This window comes from Hippocampus guttulatus, chromosome 7 (assembly GCF_054856545.1).
Source record: "Hippocampus guttulatus isolate MCC_2025c chromosome 7, RoL_Hgut_1.0, whole genome shotgun sequence".
NCBI lineage: Eukaryota > Metazoa > Chordata > Actinopteri > Syngnathiformes > Syngnathidae > Hippocampus > Hippocampus guttulatus.
This window is the reverse complement of record NC_141267.1, coordinates 23,872,272-23,892,131: the sequence shown is the minus strand read 5'-3', so window position 1 is coordinate 23,892,131 and position 19,860 is coordinate 23,872,272. Positions and strand designations below refer to the sequence as shown.

General features: G+C 57.4%; 3 protein-coding genes across 6 annotated transcripts; 2 read left to right on the top strand and 1 right to left on the bottom strand.

The window, feature by feature from the left end:
- Positions 1-81: 81 nt before the first annotated feature.
- On the top strand, positions 82-13,024 carry apc2 (APC regulator of WNT signaling pathway 2). 2 transcript variants are annotated; one of them, XM_086116547.1, is made up of 14 exons: positions 82-366; positions 1,917-2,076; positions 2,154-2,244; positions 3,179-3,482; positions 3,807-3,915; positions 3,997-4,110; positions 4,187-4,261; positions 4,725-4,799; positions 4,889-5,261; positions 5,563-5,661; positions 5,731-5,870; positions 6,071-6,265; positions 6,337-6,551; positions 6,645-13,024. In XM_086116547.1, exons 2-14 carry the CDS (start codon positions 1,936-1,938, stop codon positions 12,070-12,072), a joined length of 7,359 nt encoding a protein of 2,452 aa, XP_085972673.1. In that variant the 5' UTR covers positions 82-366; positions 1,917-1,935; the 3' UTR covers positions 12,073-13,024. The 2 variants fall into 2 exon arrangements, with proteins under 2 accessions (XP_085972673.1, XP_085972674.1); XM_086116548.1 differs by lacking the exon at positions 82-366 and adding an exon at positions 735-1,722.
- A 753-nt stretch (positions 13,025-13,777) lies between these two features.
- Positions 13,778-15,132, bottom strand: c7h19orf25 (chromosome 7 C19orf25 homolog). Its single transcript, XM_086116582.1, has 2 exons — positions 14,988-15,132; positions 13,778-14,482 (listed from the first exon to the last, which is right to left on the bottom strand). The coding sequence occupies exons 1-2, from the start codon at positions 15,127-15,129 to the stop codon at positions 14,310-14,312; spliced, it is 315 nt and encodes a 104-aa protein (XP_085972708.1). The 5' UTR covers positions 15,130-15,132; the 3' UTR covers positions 13,778-14,309.
- On the top strand, positions 15,054-19,858 carry sgta (small glutamine rich tetratricopeptide repeat co-chaperone alpha). 3 transcript variants are annotated; one of them, XM_086116575.1, is made up of 12 exons: positions 15,752-15,906; positions 16,732-16,866; positions 16,926-17,035; positions 17,467-17,548; positions 17,610-17,709; positions 18,209-18,313; positions 18,444-18,579; positions 18,676-18,738; positions 18,943-18,980; positions 19,052-19,159; positions 19,262-19,395; positions 19,755-19,858. In XM_086116575.1, exons 2-11 carry the CDS (start codon positions 16,767-16,769, stop codon positions 19,371-19,373), a joined length of 954 nt encoding a protein of 317 aa, XP_085972701.1. In that variant the 5' UTR covers positions 15,752-15,906; positions 16,732-16,766; the 3' UTR covers positions 19,374-19,395; positions 19,755-19,858. The 3 variants fall into 3 exon arrangements, with proteins under 3 accessions (XP_085972702.1, XP_085972701.1, XP_085972700.1); XM_086116576.1 differs by lacking the exon at positions 15,752-15,906 and adding an exon at positions 15,054-15,189 and having other exon boundaries at positions 19,262-19,858; XM_086116574.1 differs by having other exon boundaries at positions 19,262-19,858.
- Positions 19,859-19,860: the final 2 nt, after the last annotated feature.

Here is a 19,860-nt window from a genome sequence, read left to right as displayed (position 1 = left end):
ATTCTCGTTTGCTCTGTTACGCACGAAGCGGTGGGTTGCGCAAGGCCGCCTCTCGTTCGGGCATCTTCGGCTCTTTCCGGAAAAAACGAAGCTGGAAACCAAGAAGACGAAACGAAAAAGGTCTTCGTGTTTGGCCTCGGCGATTGTTCAAATCTTTCATTGGCATCCGTTCTAGTCCGGATCGAAGGACGAGCTTCACCCCCCCGCCATCATCATCATCTTCATCACCACCACCGTCACCGCACCCGCCCCTCTCCGGCGATCCCCGCATCGTCGTCGACGTTTGCTTTTTCCTCCCTCGTTTCCTGCTCGTCCCGTCGCCTTTTTGTAGCCGCCGAGGGACGAGCGCAAGGACAACATCCCAAGGTCAGACGCGCCTACAGTCTTTCGGCTTCTCTTTTGCTCTCCGTGGGATTCGCACGTCTGCATGTTTTGCCGGGAGGGGGCGGGGGGGGGGGGGGTTGTTTCGATGGAGGCATGATGACGAGAGATGTAGGCAAGTGCATGGAAGAAAATGGAGGATAGACAAAGAAATGCTGAGCGCGGACAAAAAGAGCAAATCTTCCTCCGGCCAAAATGTGGATTGTTGCCACATCCCCCCCACAAACGTGCTTCGATTGCAGCCGGTAAACCTCGAGCGTGACCTCGATTTTGCATCTTTCTCAGGGGCATGATGATGATGAGGAGGAGGGGGGGGGGGGTTGAAGGTGCTTTTCATTCGCTCTTGAAATGAAGCTTTCGGGGATGAATTTCAACGTAGCCTGCATTTCTTTCCATCTCAAATATGAATCATCCGCACGAAGCATGAAGTCAAAGTGGCCGACAGAGAAGGCGCTCGACGTTCGTTGGCCTTTCTCTCTTTCTTTTCTGCTCCTCCTTCGCTCAGCGCGACATGAGCGCGGCGCGTGATTTCTTGGGACCGGAAGCGATCTTGACCCGCTCAGCGATGCTAAGTCAGGCTCGGCTAATGCTAACCGGGAAGGAAGCGGGACGAAGCTCCGTCTCGACGCGCTCGCCGAGCAGAGGCGTTTGCCTCGCGGCCGCTCCTCGCCCGCAGGATGCGGTCGCGAGACAGTCTCGGGAGGCGCCGCGTCCGCCCCCTCGGCTTCCCGACGGCTTCCCGCTTTTGAGGGCGGAGCGAGCACGACACGGCTCGCTTGATTATTATTTTTTTTTTTCATGCTCGGATGAGCTCGCCTTCTCCGCTCGCGGCGGATGCGGTTGCCGCGGTGACCGGTCCCTTTCTCTCTTAGGAGGAGGAGGGAGTCGGGGATGCTCTTTGTTCACTTTTTGACGCCAACAGCTGAAGCTGATGTTGAAGCGGCTTGCCGTCCACCACTTCCGGTTTGAGGCCGCCGCGCCCTGGTCTCGAGTCAGACCTTCCCCTTGCGACTGCGCTCTCGGGGCCCCCCCCCCCCCCCCGCCCCTCGGGCGGCATTATTGACGTTTCCATCTGCTCTCGCGTTTGACAACAAAATCACTTTTAGGCACCGATCGATCCTCGGAACAACGGCGCGCCGACGAGCCCGCTTCGTTCGCGCTTGGAATTGGGACTGCAGCCAGCAAACGTTTGGACACGCCATCGCTCTCATCGGAGAGAAAACGGCCCTCGGCGCCGCGGCCGCCCGCGAACCGTCGTGACTTTGCCCACGCGTCCGAGCGCCGCGCTCAGCGAGCGGAGGCTGAAATAACCGCGGCGCGGACGAGGTCGCTTTCGCAAAGGTGACCAAAAGCGAATTTGAGAATCGACGAGTTTTCCATGACTCGATTCGATGCCGTACCTCCTTTGCGACGTCGTGAACGGGCGTCATCACCGATCGGGTTGCGACGCCGTCTTTGTGGAATTTTCTCGACGACGCGGAAAGAGCTCTTCAAAGCTCGTCACCTCGCCAATGTTTGTGAACTCCTCGCCGCAGGGGGCGCCCCGCCGTCACCATGGCCGCCGCCGCCGCCTCCTACGACCAGCTGGCCCACCAGGTGGCGGCGCTGCGCAAGGAGAACTCCCACCTGAGGAGGGAGCTGGAGGACAACTCCAACCACCTTTGCAAGCTGGAGACGGAAACCTTCGGCATGAAGGTCGGTCGCCTTGGCCGCCGGCGCGACCTTCGCCGCGACCCGTCAATCACGTTGCCCTTGTCGTGGCCGCCGCACAGGAAGTGCTGCGGCAGCTGCAGTGTCACCTGGAGCAGGAGGCGGGGACTCTGGCCTCGTCGGGACGCGGCGACGTGCTGCGCCAGCTCCAAGGTATCCGACGCCCGCGCGGCCGCTAGAAGGATGACGGCGATAACGAGGCGCATCGGTCGACGGCCGCGCGAGCGAGCCGACGACAAACGGGTGCTCGCGGCTCGCGATGCGGTCGCAGACATTTGGGGAGGCGCTCGGCCGACCAAAAATCGGAGGACGCGCGCTCCGGTTTCCCGAGAGCCGAGAGCGCCCCCGTCAGGGCGCTTGCGGCCTTTCCTCCGCGGCGCAAAGGCGTTTTGGTGTGGTGGCGCGACGGGGCCAAGGGACCTCAACTCTTTCACCTCCGGTCGTTCTCCCGCAGACCTCCGTCGACCGCGTTACGCGCCTGCTTTCAACAATCGAAACGATCAAACGGATTCTTTTTTGTTTGTTTGTTTTTTTTGGATTCGTCGAGCGGTCAGCACGTCCGCCTCACGGTGCCGACGTCCGGTGAGGCGCAGCGATTCAGAGAATGGAATGGATGCACGCGTGGCTTTTTTTCTGTTTTTGCGTCGTTGCCGTTGACCAAATCATCCATCAATTTTTCGTCTTAATGTCGGTAACCTAAGAAATAGTCGTCAACTCTTAAGGAAATCTTTAAATCATGAGAAGAGAAAAAAACCCCACCAAACTTTTGACTGGTCCCGTGACGCAGAACAGAATTGAATATTTGAACATGAAACTTATGATTCGCTGCTCCGTTTGAAGGCTCACGTCAAATCCAAAAGGCGACAGAAGCGCTGGCGGAAGCCGGCCTGGATCTCGCGCAGCGGCGCGCGCGAAGAGCACGCGGGCCCGATCGCGTCCTCTCTACGGCGCGGGGACGACGGCGTCGCTGCCGATCGCGCGCGACGTCTCCCGGGCGAGCTCGCGGCGGGCGACTCCAGATGTCGACTCGCCCGCGGCGGAAAGAGCGTCGCGCCGATGCGAACTGACGCGCGCCTACGCGTTTCAGAGCTGCACGTGGACCTGACCGACTACTATGAGCTGAAGCGTCAAGGTCACCGGGGTCACCGCTCGCGTCTGCCGGCGGACAATCGAGGAGGTCCGGCGGAGCGAGAGGACCAGCTGGCCGCGCCCCCGCCCTCCTGCCACACCTCCTCCTCTTCTTCGGCGCAACCCCCGTCTGGCGGGGACGTTTCCTCCTCCCTCGTGTCGCCGCATCACTTCCTGGACGGGGCCCCGCCCAAAACGGCCGTCTTCAGCGGCGCCGACGGGCGCCTCAGCGACCATCACATGAACGAGCTCTACAAGGAGAGGTGAGTGGCGAGCGCTCGCCGTTTATCCGATTGAAGATCTTTTTGTCTTGAGGGTGATGAAGGGGGAGGGGCATCCTTGCCCATGCGCACGGATACCAACGTGGCTACAAACGGACGGTAACCGGTCACAAGAGCCCATTCGGTGTCGCCGATTTAGCCATTTGCCGGCGTCGGCCGCCTTTCCGACGACAAGCTCAAAGAAAACGACAACCGGCAACTTTTCATGGCGCACACCGCGAGCGGAAGGGATTTTCGTACAAAGGGAGAGGAGCCGGTTGGAAGCCACTCAAGCTCAGCGCCGACGGCACTCTCGTCCCTGCGCAGGAACCAACTTTTGGGAGAAATTGACCGCGAGGAGCGAGAGCGCTGTTGGTACTTCAGCCAGCTGGAGGCGCTGTCCCAGAAGCTCACACACCTGCCTCGTGTTGACACGGTAAACACACACACACACACACACACACCCGTGTGTGTGTGTGTGGGCGCGCGTGACACCCGGCCGTGGCGTTTGCTGCAGTTTTCCCGGCAGATGGACTTCATCCGCCAGCAGCTGGAGTTCGAAGTTCAGCAGGTGCGCTGCGTCATGGAGGAACGCTTCGGCAGCAGCGAGGAGATGATCCACCGCGCGCAGGTAGCCCGGCGCAAAACGCCCGCGAGCCGCTCGGTCGTCGGCACGCGGCAGCTCGGGTGCCTTGTGTGTGTTGCAGATGCGCGTCGCCCGTCTGGAGCAGCTGGAAAAAGAACTGCGGGAGACCCAAGGGAGTCAAGAGAGCCAACTGCAGGTCATACGCACACGCCCCCCGCGCACGCAGGCTCACAAACGGCTTTGTGTATTTGATGGTGCTGACGTGTCCCTCGGTGTGTCACCACTTTTTCTCCCCTCGCGCGTACCGTAGCTTTGAATCGTGAGCGCTTGCCACGGAGAGCTGCCGGTCTACGATCGGGTGGCGGCGGGCTCGGGTCGGCCTCGAGCCTCCGCCGCCGCTCTCTTGGAACGCTAGCGAGTCGGCGTCTTTGTCGGTGGCACTCGCTTCCCGTTTGCCGCCGATCTCCGCCTTGGAAAAACGAAACAAAACAACAACGACAACAAAAAAAGACGATGGCAATTGTGCCAAATGTACGCCTCCCGGATGCCGCGCGCATACACGCAAACAAACGCGGACGCACAAGCGAATACGCAAATGCGGCGCAATGAAAACATCCAAGTCGCTGACTTGTATTCCGCGCGTGCGTCTGCGCCTGCAGTTGCTGGGCGCGGAGAGGCCTCCTGCCGGAGAAGCGGAGAGCGAGGCGACGGCGGGCGCGGACGGCGGCGGCAAGGTAGCCGGTCGGATCGCCGCTCGGATCGCCGCTGGCGCTGGCGCGGCAGGAAGCCTTTTTGACGATTGAACGCCGCCCGGCCGCCCTAGATGGAGACGGTCTTCTGGCTGCTGTCCATGCTGGCCAACGGAGACAAGGAAGAGATGTCCCGGACCCTGCTGGCCCTCTCCAGCTCCCAGGACAGCTGCGTCGCGATGAGGAAGTCCGGCGGCGTTCCCCTGTTGGTCCAGTTCCTCCACGAAGAAGCCGGCGGGCCGGGGGAGGCGCGCTGCAGCCGCCAGGCCAAGTCGCGAGCCGGCGCCGCCCTGCACAACATCATCTACTCCCAGCACGACGAGGGCCAGGCCCGCCGGGAGATGAGAGTTCTGCACATGCTGGAGCAGGTCCGAACTTACTGCGACAGCGGCTGGGACTGGATGGAGAACCGCGCGGAGGGCCGTCCCGGTCCGACCGGAATCCTCGGTGAGTGCCGTTCGAGGCGGTCCGGCTTCCCCGTCAACAACACGGAGGATCGGCGGCAAGCCCGAGGGCCGTACAAAGTCAAAAGGGCGAAGGGCGGGGGGCTCTCTTGAAATTCAGAAGGGAGACCGCATTTGCTCGGCGGCCCGCGACGTCGAGTGACAGGCGGGACAAGGAATTGCTCTCGCCGGCGACAAGGCGCAAGTCCTACACGGCAACGAGCCACTTTTTGTGCCATTCTCGCCAGATGTAAAACATGCGCCTGGGCTCAGGAAGCCACCTCCATCTTTCTCGTTCTCGTCAGATGTTCCCGAACCTGTGGACCCTCAGATCTGTCAGGCCACGTGCGCCATCATGAAGCTTTCCTTTGAAGAAGAGTTCCGTCGCGCGATGAACGAATTAGGTGGGTGAAACATTCAAACGAAGGCGAAGGTGACTGCGATGTTGCGGATCGGCTTGCGCTGCCCTCCAGGTGGCCTGCAGGCGGTGGCGGATCTCATCCACTTGGACCATCAAATGTACGGCATGCAGAACGACCCCGTCAACATGGCGCTACGGCGCTACGCCGGGATGGCCTTGACCAACCTCACCTTTGGAGATGTGGTCAACAAGGTGGGGGCTACCGGAGCTCCTCGCCCGCACGCGTCCTCCGCTAAAGCTAACGCTAGTCGCGTCGGGGGCCGAGCCGGACTCCTCGTCCGTTACGTTCCCGAAACGACCGATGTTGATTGACGACGGAGACCGTGAGAGCGAGCGATCGTCGTTTCCCCGTTCCTGACACGTTGCCATCCGTTCTCCATCGCCTCCCGCAGGCCACTCTGTGCTCGAGAAAGAGTTGCCTGCAAGCTCTCGTTGCCCAGTTAGCCTCAGACAGCGAGGAGCTCCACCAAGTGGTCTCCAGCATTTTGAGGAACTTGTCCTGGCGGGCCGACATCAGCGGCAAGCGAGTCTTGAGAGACATCGGCTGCGTGCCTGCCCTGATGACGTGCGCCCTGCAGGCCACCAAGGTGAGGACTCGCCCGCGAGAACTGTTTTTAGAATACCTCTCTCTCTCTCTCTCTCTCTCTCTCATCACCAGGAGTCCACTTTGAAGAGTCTTCTGAGTGCCCTGTGGAATCTGTCGGCTCACAGCTTGGACAACAAGGAGGCGGTGTGCGCGGTGAACGGCGCTCTGGGCTTTCTGGTTAGCACGCTGACGTACCGCTGTCAGACGAACTCGCTCGCCATCATCGAGAGTGGCGGCGGAATCCTGAGAAACGTGTCCAGTCTGGTGGCCTCACGAGAAGACTACAGGTGCGTCCGTCGGGTCGTGTGGTCCCGAGGATCTTCTCGGGGTAGAAGAGACACACCCGCGGGGCCACGCTCACGATGCTTTTCTTCCTCCAGGCAAGTCTTGCGAGACCACAACTGCCTGCAGACTCTGTTGCAACACCTGCGCTCGCACAGCTTGACCATCGTCAGCAACGCTTGCGGGACACTTTGGAACCTCTCGGCCCGGAGCCCGAAGGACCAGGAGCTGCTTTGGGATTTGGGCGCCGTGAGCACGCTGCGCAATCTCATCCACTCCAAACACAAGATGATCGCCATGGGCAGCGCCGCAGCTTTGAGGAACCTGCTGACCAATCGACCCCCACAGTACAAGGATGCGTCGGTGCTCTCGCCGGGGTCGTGCGTGCCTCCGCTTTACATGAGAAAGCAGAGGGCGTTGGAGGCCGAGCTGGATGCCAAACACCTGGCTGAGACTTTTGACACGCTGGAGAAACGCAATCCCAAGAACCTGAGCTTCCACAAGCAGCTGCGCCACGTCGAAAGTCTGGCCAAGGACTACGCGTCGGATTCCGGCTGCTTCGACGACGAAGAGGCCCCCAACGTCTCCTGCGGTCTGGACGCCGGAAGCTTCTCCATGCTCTCCACCTATCTCAACAACTCCAACTTGCTACAAAACACCAAGCGGGACAGTGAACCCGAGCGGGACCCGAACCGGCCTCGGCTGGACCGGGGACAGCCGGCATCCGACGAAGCGATGTCCGCCGCTGCCGAGACGCTGGCTAAGAAGATCACCAACGCCGTTGCGAAGATCGACCGGTTAGTGGAGGACATCGCCATGCACACTTCCTCCGAGGACAGCTTTAGCCTCAGCTCCGAAGACCATCTGGCAGACTGGCCTTACGGGTCGCCCGAGCAAAACGAGAGTGGCGCTAAGTCGCGCTCCCCCTGCCGTCTCTCGGACGCGAGCAGCTCGGCCCATCGAGAACGCCTCTGCAGGGCGCGTGCGTTACTGCGCCTGAAAAGCGCTCATACGAGCGTATCCACCGACAGCTTGAACAGTGGCAGCACCAGCGACGGCTACTGCGGCAGCAAGGATCCAGACGCCCGGATCCCCCAGAAACGACCCAACCGGCTGGATCTGACCGCGGCTCACCTCGAGCGCCGCAACGTGCAACCCGCTCTCTTGAGTCAGACAAGCCGGGAAGCCATTCCAGAGAGAGATTGCGTGGATGAAAAGGACGATATAGCTTTGCAGCTCCTCGACTCCGATGCGGTACAGATCCAGGACCCTCCGGTGCAAACACCCGCGAGCGTGTCCACAAAGGTCTCTTCGGACGTCAGCATGGCCTCCGTAAAACTTTCTCCTTCCTACCGGCAGGTTCCGCTCATTCAGAGTGTTGCCAAACTTGGCGTCGCAACGACGCCCGTCAACGTTCGGGCCGCTGAAGGCATGAGGAGGCAAGCCTGGGTGCCCACCGCCATGACCGGAGGCGGCGTGACCAAGTTTTCGCCAATGGCATCCAGCAGGAGTCCAACCGCGGGCACAATGGAGACGGTCCAGAAATACTCTGTGGAGAACACGCCCATCTGCTTTTCTCGCTGCAGCTCCTTGTCCTCGCTGTCTTCTGGGGACGGAGCACTGGATGGACAAAGCGACAACGAGCTGGAGAGCGACTCCTCGCTTGAAATTATCCAGGCGGAGGACGGAGAGGATGTCCAGAGAGCCGAGGAGGCCGAGACCTTAGAGGATCTGAGCGACAGCCAGCTGCTCCTGACCGACTCCAAATCCTTCCCGAGCAAAGAGACCGACCCCATCCCAATTCCGTGCCCTGACAAAAGAGAAAAGGTCTTCCTTCAGGGAGCCGCACCGACGGCGCCGGAAGACAGGTCGCCGTCCAGCTCTTCTGAGAACTACATCCACGAGACTCCTCTGGTCATGAGTCGCTGTAGCTCAGTCAGTTCTCTGGGCAGTTTTGAGTCCCCGTCCATCGCGAGCTCCATCCAAAGCGATCCCTGCAGCGAGATGATCGACGGAACCATCAGCCCCAGCGATCTTCCGGACAGCCCCGGCCAAACGATGCCGCCGAGTCGAAGCAAGACTCCGTCATGCTGCGCGGACGCCGGCGGAGGGGAAGCGCAGACGGCCGGTTCGGCGGCGCCGTGGGAAAACGGTCTGCGGACCTTCATGGAGGTCGGCGACTCCAAAGACCGGTTCAACCTGCCCGCCGATTTGGACGCAATGATCTACTTCACCGTGGAAAAGCCCACAGAGAATTTCTCCTGCGCGTCCAGCCTGAGCGCTTTGCCTCTTCACGAGCACTACATCGAGAAAGACGTGGAGCTGAAACTGACGCCGCTCCTCCAGCAAAGCCAGAGGAGCCCGGCTGTGCGGGACGAAAATGACCGGGGTCTCGCCCGCGGTGAGAGATGCAGTGAGGGCAACTCCGACGATGACATCGAGATCCTGAAGGAATGCATCAATTCAGCGATGCCCTCCAAATTCAGGAAGGTCAGGCCTTCCTTGGTGACCAACATCCCTCCTCGTTTTCGCGGTGCCCAAAAAGCTGCGCATCTCCCCGTTTACATGATGCTCCCAAATGGCAAAACGCAGCTGTATCCCGGGAGGAGAATTGTCATCCCGCAGCAGGACGTCAAGTTTGACGATTCCTCCGTCGCGGACTCGGCCGACGGCACTCCGGTCAATTTCTCCAGCGCGACTTCACTGAGTGACGACACGCTCCAGTACCCGGTCAAGGACTGTCCGGCTCGGCCCGTTTCCAAGCAAAAAATACTCGATGAGGAGGCGAAGAGGATCGAAGACCTAAGAATCTTCTCCCACTTCCCCAAGGCAAACAAGATGAACTACCCGCCTGCGATTCCGGCGGGCCGCACGAGCAAACACGTCATTTCCACTCAGGAGGTTCTGATGCAGAGCAAGGAAGTGGCGGACAGAGTCGCCAACCAGAGGAATCGCGAGCCTTCTCCCAGCCACCAGAAGAAGACAAAGTGCCCGGGGCCCGCCGGGAAGCCGCAATTGCCCATTATAAAACACAAGCCGGAGGGTAGCGCTGCTCCAAACAGAAGCACGGTGCAAACGTCGCATTCTTGGCAGGAGAGCAAACATTTCTACCAGGACAAAAGCAAACTTGCCAGCAGAAGCCACGCGAGGGAAGCCGGCAGGAATGCTCTGTCGCGAAGCACGAGCAACATCGGCAGGACTTTGACTTCTCAAGCAAAGCCCAGAGGCTTTCACGGGATAAAGCAGAACCTGGTGACGGACGACTCCCCTGCCTGTCACTCGCTCAGCTCCTCGCTGAGTTCCCTGAGTGACGCGGAGTTCGTTGACCACAGATTCAAAGCCCAGCAGGTTTGGTACAAGAACAGACACAACGCCAGCCTGAATGCGATGCGGCAAGCCAAGTCCTTGGCCGTCCACGGCCAGTTTGACGAGCGCAGCTCTCCGAGTTCCGTCAGCGTGGACTCTGAGGACGACCTCCTTCAGAAGTGCATCACTTCCGCCATGCCCAAACAGAGACGGAAGATGGCCGGCAGGAAGAGGAAAGCGGAGAACGGCCAAAAACAAGTGCCGAAGGCCTCGGAGGTCTGTCGCGTGGACGAGGACAGCGATGACCCGGCGTGGGATCAAGACTCAGACCTGAACAGTGTGGAATGGCGAGCCATTCGAGAAGGCGCCGATGCGGTCGTGACTGGACTGCAAGCAGCCAAGTCTCAAGACCTCTCCTCCGAAGAAAGTGAATCCGTTTTGTCATTTATCTCAACATCCAGCTTTACCCCCAAGGAGAAGAAATTTGCGAAAGACAAGAAGGCCAACAAAGCTCTGGACTTTGCGCAGCGCAAGCCGGTGCCCAACTTGCCAATGGTTTTCAGAGGCAGAACGGTCACCTACACGCCGGCGAAAGAGCCGGCTCCGTCGCAAATACCTCCGCCCAGGAAAGTATCCACCAAAACAGATGCGCCGAAGAACCCGGGGCTAGCTCAGCACAGGTCAAAGAGCCTTCACCGATTAGGAAGACCGAAGGACATGGAGCTGCACTTGCCGAAAAGGAGCTCGACTCCACCTCCGAGGATACCAAAGAGCTCCTCCTCCGGCTCATCGCAAAGTTCGACGCCATCCAAACATTCTCAGAAGAACCTCGCGTGGCCGACTCCGACGCCGAGCGGGCCTATCCTGAGAAAGGGTGGCACGCCACCAGCTGGTAGCCCCCCAGAAAGAAAGGGACGCTCTCCCGTGGTAAACAGGGTTCAAAAGACACCACCGCCGAAGACCCAGAAGTCACCAGTCAGGATACCTTTTATGCAGAATTCGGGGAGTGCGGCCAGACCTCTTTCACCTCTGGTCACCAACCAGGCTACGGGTAGACAAAACCAGCGCGCTGCGAAACGGGTCCTCCCTCCTCACCGATCTGATCTGGCCGGGATGGCATCAGCCCATTCGAGCGGTGGCGAGTCAGACTCGAACGGATTCTTGAGGCAGCTGACGTTCATCAAGGACTCAAAGAGCGGACTAAAACGTGACGGCACGCCCCGCGTCCCGCTGTCCCGATCCCAGAACGGTTCCCCCCACCGGGCGGTTCCGGGGGCTTCGGCGGTCTTCCTTTGCTCATCCCGCTGCCGGGAGCTGAAGGTGGCTGCCCAGCCCCCGAGCAAGATGACAGGAAACGTTGCGGGACAAGCACAGCGAGTCCAGAGACCTCAGCCGGAGGCCAGGAGCGCCGGCGGGGTGACCTCGAGAGATCGGACCCCGTCTGGAAGAGGTCCATCCAGGAGAACCAGCTCCGAAAGCCCCAACAGAGCAGCTCAACGAAACGCTCCAGGCAGAGTTTGGGGAGAGAGACGACTACGACAGGACCATGAAACATTTAAACGGCACGCGTCATCGCCGAGTATAAACATCCTGAGCCGAGTGACCAGCCGTTCTTCACTCCGTTCATCGTCCTCCGACTCCAGCGGACGAGCCAAAAGCGAGGACGATACGAAGAAGAAAAGTCAGAGATCCCGTCTGAGTGACAGGGTCACCTGGAGGAGGATCAGGGATGAAGACGTACCGCAGATCTTGAAAAGCACTCTGCCGGCCAACGCGTTACCACTTGCGGCCTCCCCCGACGGGGCGAAGCCGCCACTGGCTTCTCTGCCGGGGAAGCTGCCGACTATTCTTCTGGCCTCGCGCAGTGTGAGCGACGCTACGGTTCAGACAGAAGATTTCTCCCACACCAAGATCAACTTCGGCCCCGCTCCCACCGCCGAGTCGGCGGCGGCGATTCCGGAGGTTGCGGCGGGACGAGTGCTACTTCGGAAGTTTAGCGCCACCGCCGGGGGGGACTTTCAAGATGGAGACTTAGACGGCACCGCCTCGACCCGAAAGCCGGACGGGCACATAGGCGGAGCCGTGCATTTCCGCCAAGGATCTCCGAGCAAGGCGGCCAGAGTTTCTCCGTTCAATTACATCCCCAGCCCCGTGGCGGCCCCGCCGGAGGCCCGGAGCGTGGAGGCCGACCACAAGATCGAAAGCCAAAATCAGTCGTAGATGTTTGATGAAAGACACTTTGGAGAGTCCTGGATCCGACCTCCCTTCGCCTTCACCTCTTTTGCTTCGACCTGCTCCACCGCATCCCATCTTCGACTATGTCCACGCTACCAGAGGTATTGCGAGGGGGTGCAACGTGGGGCTTTTAGGCACCCGCCCATCCCGGACATTTTGTCCTTGTTTTTCTAAGTGTAGAATAATCACGGCTTGCTAGAAAAGTTGCAGAAGAAAGCAGCAAAGTATGCAAACCTCAACGAGCCCAAACGCGTCCAACTCTTCTCGCCACAAACACGGGCACACGCTCTCAATCGGTGTTCGCACCGTGGTCCTCAACCATTCAATTTGCGACATGCAAAGGGCTAACAGCAAAGCCACATGCCCACGCAATGATTTAGTATCATGTTCTCAGTTGATTGACAGGAGATCAATAGTGCAGCCGTGACTGTGTTCCCCTCATCAGGTCTGTAAATAATAGTGAGAATAATAAAAATACAGCGGGAAACAAGACAGCGTGCTGATGAATTGGCTGGTGAAGGCGTGCAAATTGGCTAAAGTGTTTCCGTATACATTTAGTGTGAAGGAATCCACCGATCAACCAGTGCCAGGTCAGTGACTGAAGTACATCAAAAATATGTCTTCCTCGTACAAGCTGCTCACGTTTGTATGGTTTTAAGTGTTGAACGTGTGTCACATTCGGGCCTTGTTGCCAAATCGCTCCTGCTCGTGTGTTAGCTTTAGCAGCTGCGGCTAACCCGTATGTCTCGTTTTTGTTTTTTTGCTGAACAAGAAGATGGAAGAAAGCGTGTAAGCCATTGTGGTGGCAAGAAGACCTCATCAACGGGCAACCTAAACGAGCTGGACATAAGAAAATGATCACATTGTCAATTTGCCAATAGCAGGACGCCAAAGTCGTATTTGTCATGTATTTACCCAATAAAAAGTCATCGGCGTACACGTGACTACGATTACTGGCTGCGGCGTGTACGCACGGATCACTTCCATACGACGTATTTTGATCACACATCAGGCTTCCGTGTGCGTTCAAGGGGAACCCCCTCTCCGTTTTTTAATGCAGGAATACATTTTATGTGCCACCGCCGGTCTCAACAAGGCACTCGTATTAATATTACGTTGGTGGAGTAAGAATTGAATCGAGGAATTCATCAAGTTTCAACCCTCTCAGGGGGCCGCCATGTTGGACAGTACCGCCCTCTGCTGTTGACCACAAGTCATCACAACCGCTCTCGGTCTGCCATTGCTCGTGTCACATTAGAAACTCCGGAAAACAGGCAAGAACTAGCGCTGCTAATGGTTTTTAGTCCAACTTCCTTCACTACATTACCATACGTGGGTAGACCGCTAACCTGTTTTCGGGGACTAAGTTTGGCAAATTGGCAACACCAGTGCGAGAGCAGATGTGACGTACACTTCTTGCGTCATGCTTCATCAAAACCATGAGCTGCACACTTGACATACTTTGCTCCACAACCTCTGCAGATAAAAGTTGGTAAGTGAGCCGACCTACTCGTGAAGCCCGTGACAGTTGACAAACGGGAAAGACGCGACAGGCGCAACGCTGTCACAAATCCGCACGTAGTATTACGGTCGATTCCCACTTTAGCCATTTTCTTGGCTCGTTCCGTCGCAGGCCCGTAGTGATCCAATGCAGCAGCGTCTCCCAAAATCATGCAGGCACAGTCGGGAATTCATTTATGATGCATACATTTATTGAACAGTCTGTTGTTTGGATTGTTGAGCAGAAATGAACTCTGAAGCTACCAGAAATGTTCTTGTAGTTTGTTTCTGAGTGCCGAGTCCTTTGAGTCACAAAAGGTGTTGAAAAATCACGCGACTTCAGTTGGCACGCATAACAGAAAAGACTTTTTGGCACTGAAAACACAGCGATCCAAATCGGTCTGCTTTCATGGACGGCATATTTACAGGCGACGGGCGGACATTTCGAGGATTTGGGCAATTTGACATAAAACGGGGTCGGTATGGATTAACCGATGATCAAAATAGTTGATATTCGATCGGTCGTCGACGTATGCTTGCACCCCGAGTCGTGCTAAATATGCACGGGTGTGATGGGGGAACGTGACTTTATTGTTCGCACGTGCAAGCGGCCTTCGGGCACCGGGCGGGCATCCAGTCGTCCAACATTTGCGTGGCTTTCCTTCGACTGCCTTCTGCAGTCACGACGACGTGCACGGTTGACTCCGCGGCTCCCGCCGCGGTCAGCAAAGTCCACCTTTGACTTCGGCCAGGTGGCGGTCCAGTCGCTGGCCCGCCGCTCGGAGGTGGTCCCGCTGGCGCGTGAGGACCGCCCCCACCTCCTGCAGCTGATGCTTTACGTCCGCGTGACGCCGGCATTGCTGGAAGGTACGCTCCGCCTCCCCCGTCTCGCCAGCTGACGACGCAACGTGCAACGTCAGTCACATTGGCCGCGCCTCCTGTCTTTTAAGACCCGGTGTGTGTGTTTTTAATTTAATTTAATTTAAATGTTCTTTATTTCCTTGGGACAGTGCACATTAAGCAACACAAGAATAAAGAGTGTAAATGCACCGTTCTTAGCATAAATGCTCGTGTCATTCAATCGCAGATCTGTTGCGGATACGTTTCTCCGCGTTTGAATGTAAGGACGGAAAACCGGGGCAAAGTCGGACAAATTGTGGAGGAATTGCATTCAACTGTTTTGCGCTTCAGGTTAGAGGAGTTATATATCCGGGGGGGGGGGGGGGGCGATGGTCACGGAAGGAGCTGGTAACAACGACCTCTAAACTGGGAGATGAAAACTTGATCGCAACCAGACTCTTCCGAATTTCAATTGAAGCTCTCTGCACTCCAGAAAAGTCAAGTACAACAGATCACATCATGCAGTGAATAAAGCGTGCCGTGTCGCGGCGAGGCCTCACGGTGTTGGGGTTGTTGCAGGATGGCGAAGACCGGGTCGTCGGGCTCGGCGCCGCCGACGTCCTCCACGATGCGGTCCACGCTGGGCGGAGAGGGTCTGCTGGGCAGGACCGCGCGCTTCTTGCTTTTCAAGCTCACGTTCATGACCGCGGCGAAGAGGATGACGACCGGTCGGCCTGGGCACGACACAAGACCTTCAGTTGGGTATGTTGCTGCTTTGCAATCAACGAGTTCGCCGTTGGTGAGGAAGAGATCCGCGAAGGCCCGGCAGCTCGCTTCATACCCAACACGTCGTCACGTTTGACCCTCGCAGCGCACGCCTCAAGTTATGCATGCACCCCAATGACGGGCAATCTGAAAACGACCGTGTGTGCGCGCGTGTTAACATGTCCGCTGGCTACCTGGAATTTCAGTGCCCACGTCTCGTCACTGTTTATTTACGAGCTTCCTTACGTCGGATTCACTTGTCCACTGGAACGTTCGCTTGGAAATCAACGCAAGTCCACTTTTGAAGCCAAAAGATGAGCGATTCCTCGAGCATTTGAGACATGCAACGTCGCCCAACTTCTTCTGTTAATATTTGACCGTCACGCTTAGTCTAGCGCCACCTGTCGCCTTGGAAGATCGAATCCACGATTGCTCAGGTTAGGGAACGTTTATTTATTTATCTGTCCGTCTATCTATCTATTTATTGATTCATTTCAAAATAATTCCTCGTTCATCGTTCGTAGGCATTGCCTCGGCATGAGCGAGGATGCCAAACGGCTACTTTGGCCGAGAGACTCGTAGAGTGCAAATCGCTCTGTGTGACGTCACAAGGACGCGCCGGTAAAGTGTGACTTGCTACGCATTGCCGAGCGGAAAGAAGTAGCGGCAACAACAAAGTCAACATTTCTCTCGTGTGAAGCTTTCCCACATTTGGTGAGACAGAAAATTCTCTACTTTTCTTTTTCTTTTTTTTTAGCTGGGCTGGCGTCATTTTGACCTCGACGATGCGTCAATATCCAAATACGCTCAAATAGCCTGTTAGCTGCTAGTTTTGCGCGTGGCCTTGCGTGCGTGCGCGCGCGTCAGTCCATCGGGATTAGAATTAACATTAGAATAATGTTTTCCTTTGTTTTCATTTGGCGTGAGCCTGCCAATGTTTGGCGAATGTCCCAACGGCCCTTGTTGCTTTCCTGCGGGTTTGAATAATATGCGACAAAGTACGTCGCTGTGTTGCGTTTTATCGCTTTATGTGTGTAAAATGACAAAGATGGATTGAGTTGCATGAGACGAACTATTATGTCCTGTGGAAAATACGAATAAAGCCACGAATATGTTCATGTTGTGTCAACGCGGCAATTTCTGGCCCACTTCACCAGGAGACGCCGCTCCAGGTCCAGAAAATGTGTGCCCCAATCAATTCTTTTTCATCGTAGGAGCGTGAGGTCGACGAGGATGGCGCCGGCCAATCACCAACGCATAAATACTACCTATAATTACATTGATGTGACAAGTTATCTTAGCCATCTTTGATGCTTTTCATGGGCATTTATCAGCCACAAAGTCGAAAAATGTCGTCCTACATTTGTTGTGCGCACATTTACTTGACGGGGAAACGAACTAGGACAAGTGTTCGTCATTCGACGTGATCTATGCGTAGCACAGTGAAGAACGACAGCGCAGTGATCTCTTCATGTCCCTTAACGCTCAGCTGCAGGTCTTAGATATGGCCAACGTTTGTGTGTGTGTTTGCCACGGCAGCCGCGAGTGCTTGCGCGGCGTCCGCCTGTGCCGCCATGACGGACAACAAGCGCCTGGCCTTCTCCATCATCCGCTTCCTCCACGAGCAGCTGCAGTCGGGCGATCTGTCGTCCGGGGCGCAGGAGAGCCTGGAAGGTGAGCCGCCGTCTTTGGCGAGCCCCGCTCGGCTTCTTCTCACGCGCGTCCCTCCGCAGTGGCCGTCCAATGTCTGGAGACGGCCTTTGAAGTGTCTGCGGACGACCAGAGCCTCGCCGTCCCGCTCACGTTACCCGAGATCTTCGCCTCCGCCGCCTGCCAGACCTCGGTGAGAGCCGCCCGCCGCCCGCCTTTTCGTTTGACTCGTCGGGTCGGTCATTTTCATCGGGTTGTTTGCTGAAGATGCGTCCTCCGGAGCCTTCGCTACTCCGGCAGGCTGACGAGTTTGACCGGAAAGTAATAAGCTCGTACGGGTTCGCCGCGTCGATGCGTCATCGTTTGCGTGACGTTTCAGACCGCCCCCGAGGACAATGGAAAAAGAAATGCGAAAATAGAAAACTGCCTTCGCGGTCCTCCGTGCAGAATTCGGCCCGATTCGCGAAAAGAGAAGGCAGAAGTCAAGCTTCTCAAATGAAGTCCCGCTTGAAGATCCCAAAGTGTCGACACTTGTTATTTGTTGACGTGACGAGAGTAAGAACGGTGCCACTGCGAAGGTTTGAGGCAACTGTTGAAGAAGCCGCCGTTTTTTGTGGTCCGTAGCCGTCGCAGGGGAACAACAACAACAACGGCGTCGACGTCGGCGAGGAGCGGCGCACCGAGGCCGAGAGACTCAAGACGGACGGTACGGTACCGCGGCCGCCCGCGCGACGTCCGCTCGGTTGTTGACGGGCTCTCCCGCGCAGGTAACGATCAGATGAAGGTGGAGAACTACGCCGCCGCCGTGGAGTTTTATTCCAAGGCCATCTCCCTCAACACTCAGAACGCCGTCTACTACTGCAACAGGTCGGCGCGCCGCCATTTCGGCCACGAGCGTCCGGGTGGAAGCTGCGGGCCGCGGCTGCTCCGTGGGGGTCTTTTCATTTTGCCCGTCGCCCACCCGAGCGTAGGCATGAGCGTACCGGGAGATTGACACAATGATAAAAGCAAACTGTGAGGCGGTCAGCGGGACCTACAATTACAGCTAAATACAAAATCATGTTTTGGGGGGGGGGGGGGGGTTGAGATTTTTAAGTACGATCCGACACCTGCATTCAGAAAAAAAAGCAACCTGAGTGAGCATTTATGTTGCAAAGCGCAGAGTGTGCACCCCGCATGTACGCACGCAATGTTGGAGTCGGTGTTTGCAAGATGTGAAACTCTTATTTCTGGACCGCGATACATTTTGTCGACGGCGTCACAAACGAAAGGAGGAGGTCACGTCGGGCTAGCCACGGCCGCGGGTGTCGGGTTTGCGCGGCGAGTCCATATTGTCTTCAGAGCGTGCCGTGTGACGTGTGCGCAGGGCGGCGGCGCTGAGCAAGCTTGGTAATTACGCGGGGGCGGTGCAGGACTGCGAGCGGGCCATCGCCATCGACCCAAACTACAGCAAAGCTTACGGCAGGATGGGGTGAGAACCGTCGGCGCGACGCAGCCCTCCATGCCGTCCTCCTGCCGGGCCGTTGATCGGAACGGCTGGGTGGGAAACGCCAGAAGATTGCAGTGTGCGTGTGTGTGTGTGCGCGCGCGCGTCCATGCAGGTTGGCGTTGGCGAGCCTCAACAGGCATGCGGAGGCGGTGACTTTCTACAAGAAGGCTTTAGAACTGGACCCGGACAACGACACCTACAAGTCCAACATGAAGATCGCCGAGGACAAGATGGACGCCACCAGTCCTGTAAACGTCACACTCTGCGTCTTGGACTGCGCGCGCGGGTGCGAGTTTGCTCGTCCACGTGTTCCACGCGTGTGTGTGTGTGTGTGTTCATGTCAGATGGCGGCAACGGGCGGCGTGGACCTGGCCGGACTGCTCAGTAACCCGGGTTTCATGAACATGGTGAGACCGCCGTGCTCGCGTTCTCGTTGGTATTCAGTAAGCACATTGAGAAGCGTTCAACCGGGACACGCCAGCGATCGTCCGGTTCACCAAAGCCAAGAGCGACCGTCGATCTGATCGGAAGACGCGGCGTCCCATCTAGTGGTTGAGTCGCTCACTGTTCCTGTTTGTGAACCGTAATGTGAAACTTGCCGTTTGTTGCAGGCGTCGTCGCTGATGACGAACCCTCAGGTGCAGCAAATGTAAGTGCGCGCGTGCGTACGCGTCTTCGCTGTTTGTGTGTGTGTGTTAAGCCTCGGCCGGATGTCGTCAGGATGTCGGGAATGATGTCGGGAGCGTACGGTGCCGGAGGAGGCGGAGCCGGAGGAGGCGGAGCCCCGGGACCCGCGCCGGCCGGAGATTTATCGGGACTCATCCAGGCGTACGTAGGCTCCGACGCGCTCCCCTCTTACTTTGCACCTTTTTTGGAGGAAAAGTCAATTCAAGGAAGCTAAGCGACGTGTGATCTTTTGGTGGCTTTTAGAGGTCAGCAGTTCGCTCAGCAGATGCAGCAACAAAATCCGGAACTCATCGAGCAGCTCAGGAGTCAAATCCGCAATCGCGCGCCGAGCGCCGGAAACGAGGAGCAGCCGTGACGCCCGCGCCGCGCCGCGCCCGGTAACTGCCAACGGTGTGGCGTCATGTGGCGCTTGGAGACGGGGGGGGTTCACATCCGTGCCGCCAGGCCCCTCGAGGGGCCACTTTGGCAATTTGACTGGGTCCACATTGGGGCAGATGGGAAGAGACGCATGATCATCATGGCCGCCCAAAGAAAGACGTGGCCTCTCTTGGTTATTTGTATTTATTTAGCATGAGCATCATCGGAAGGGGGCCGGCTGGGCTCTGTGTTTAAAAAGAAAAGGGGGAGGGGGGGCGAAAGCTAATTTGGGCCCAAAATAAGTATGAGACCAGCTTAAATTAAAAAAAAGCCATTCAGTTTGAAAAAAGCTCGACCCAAGCTCTCTCTCTCTTCAAAGCTTCGGCGGGATCGGTGACTCCAGTGAAAAGTCAAAAGAAAGCCGTGTCCACTGAAATTGGAATCGCTGAATTCAAGAGAAATAAACCACATGATGAACTAAAACC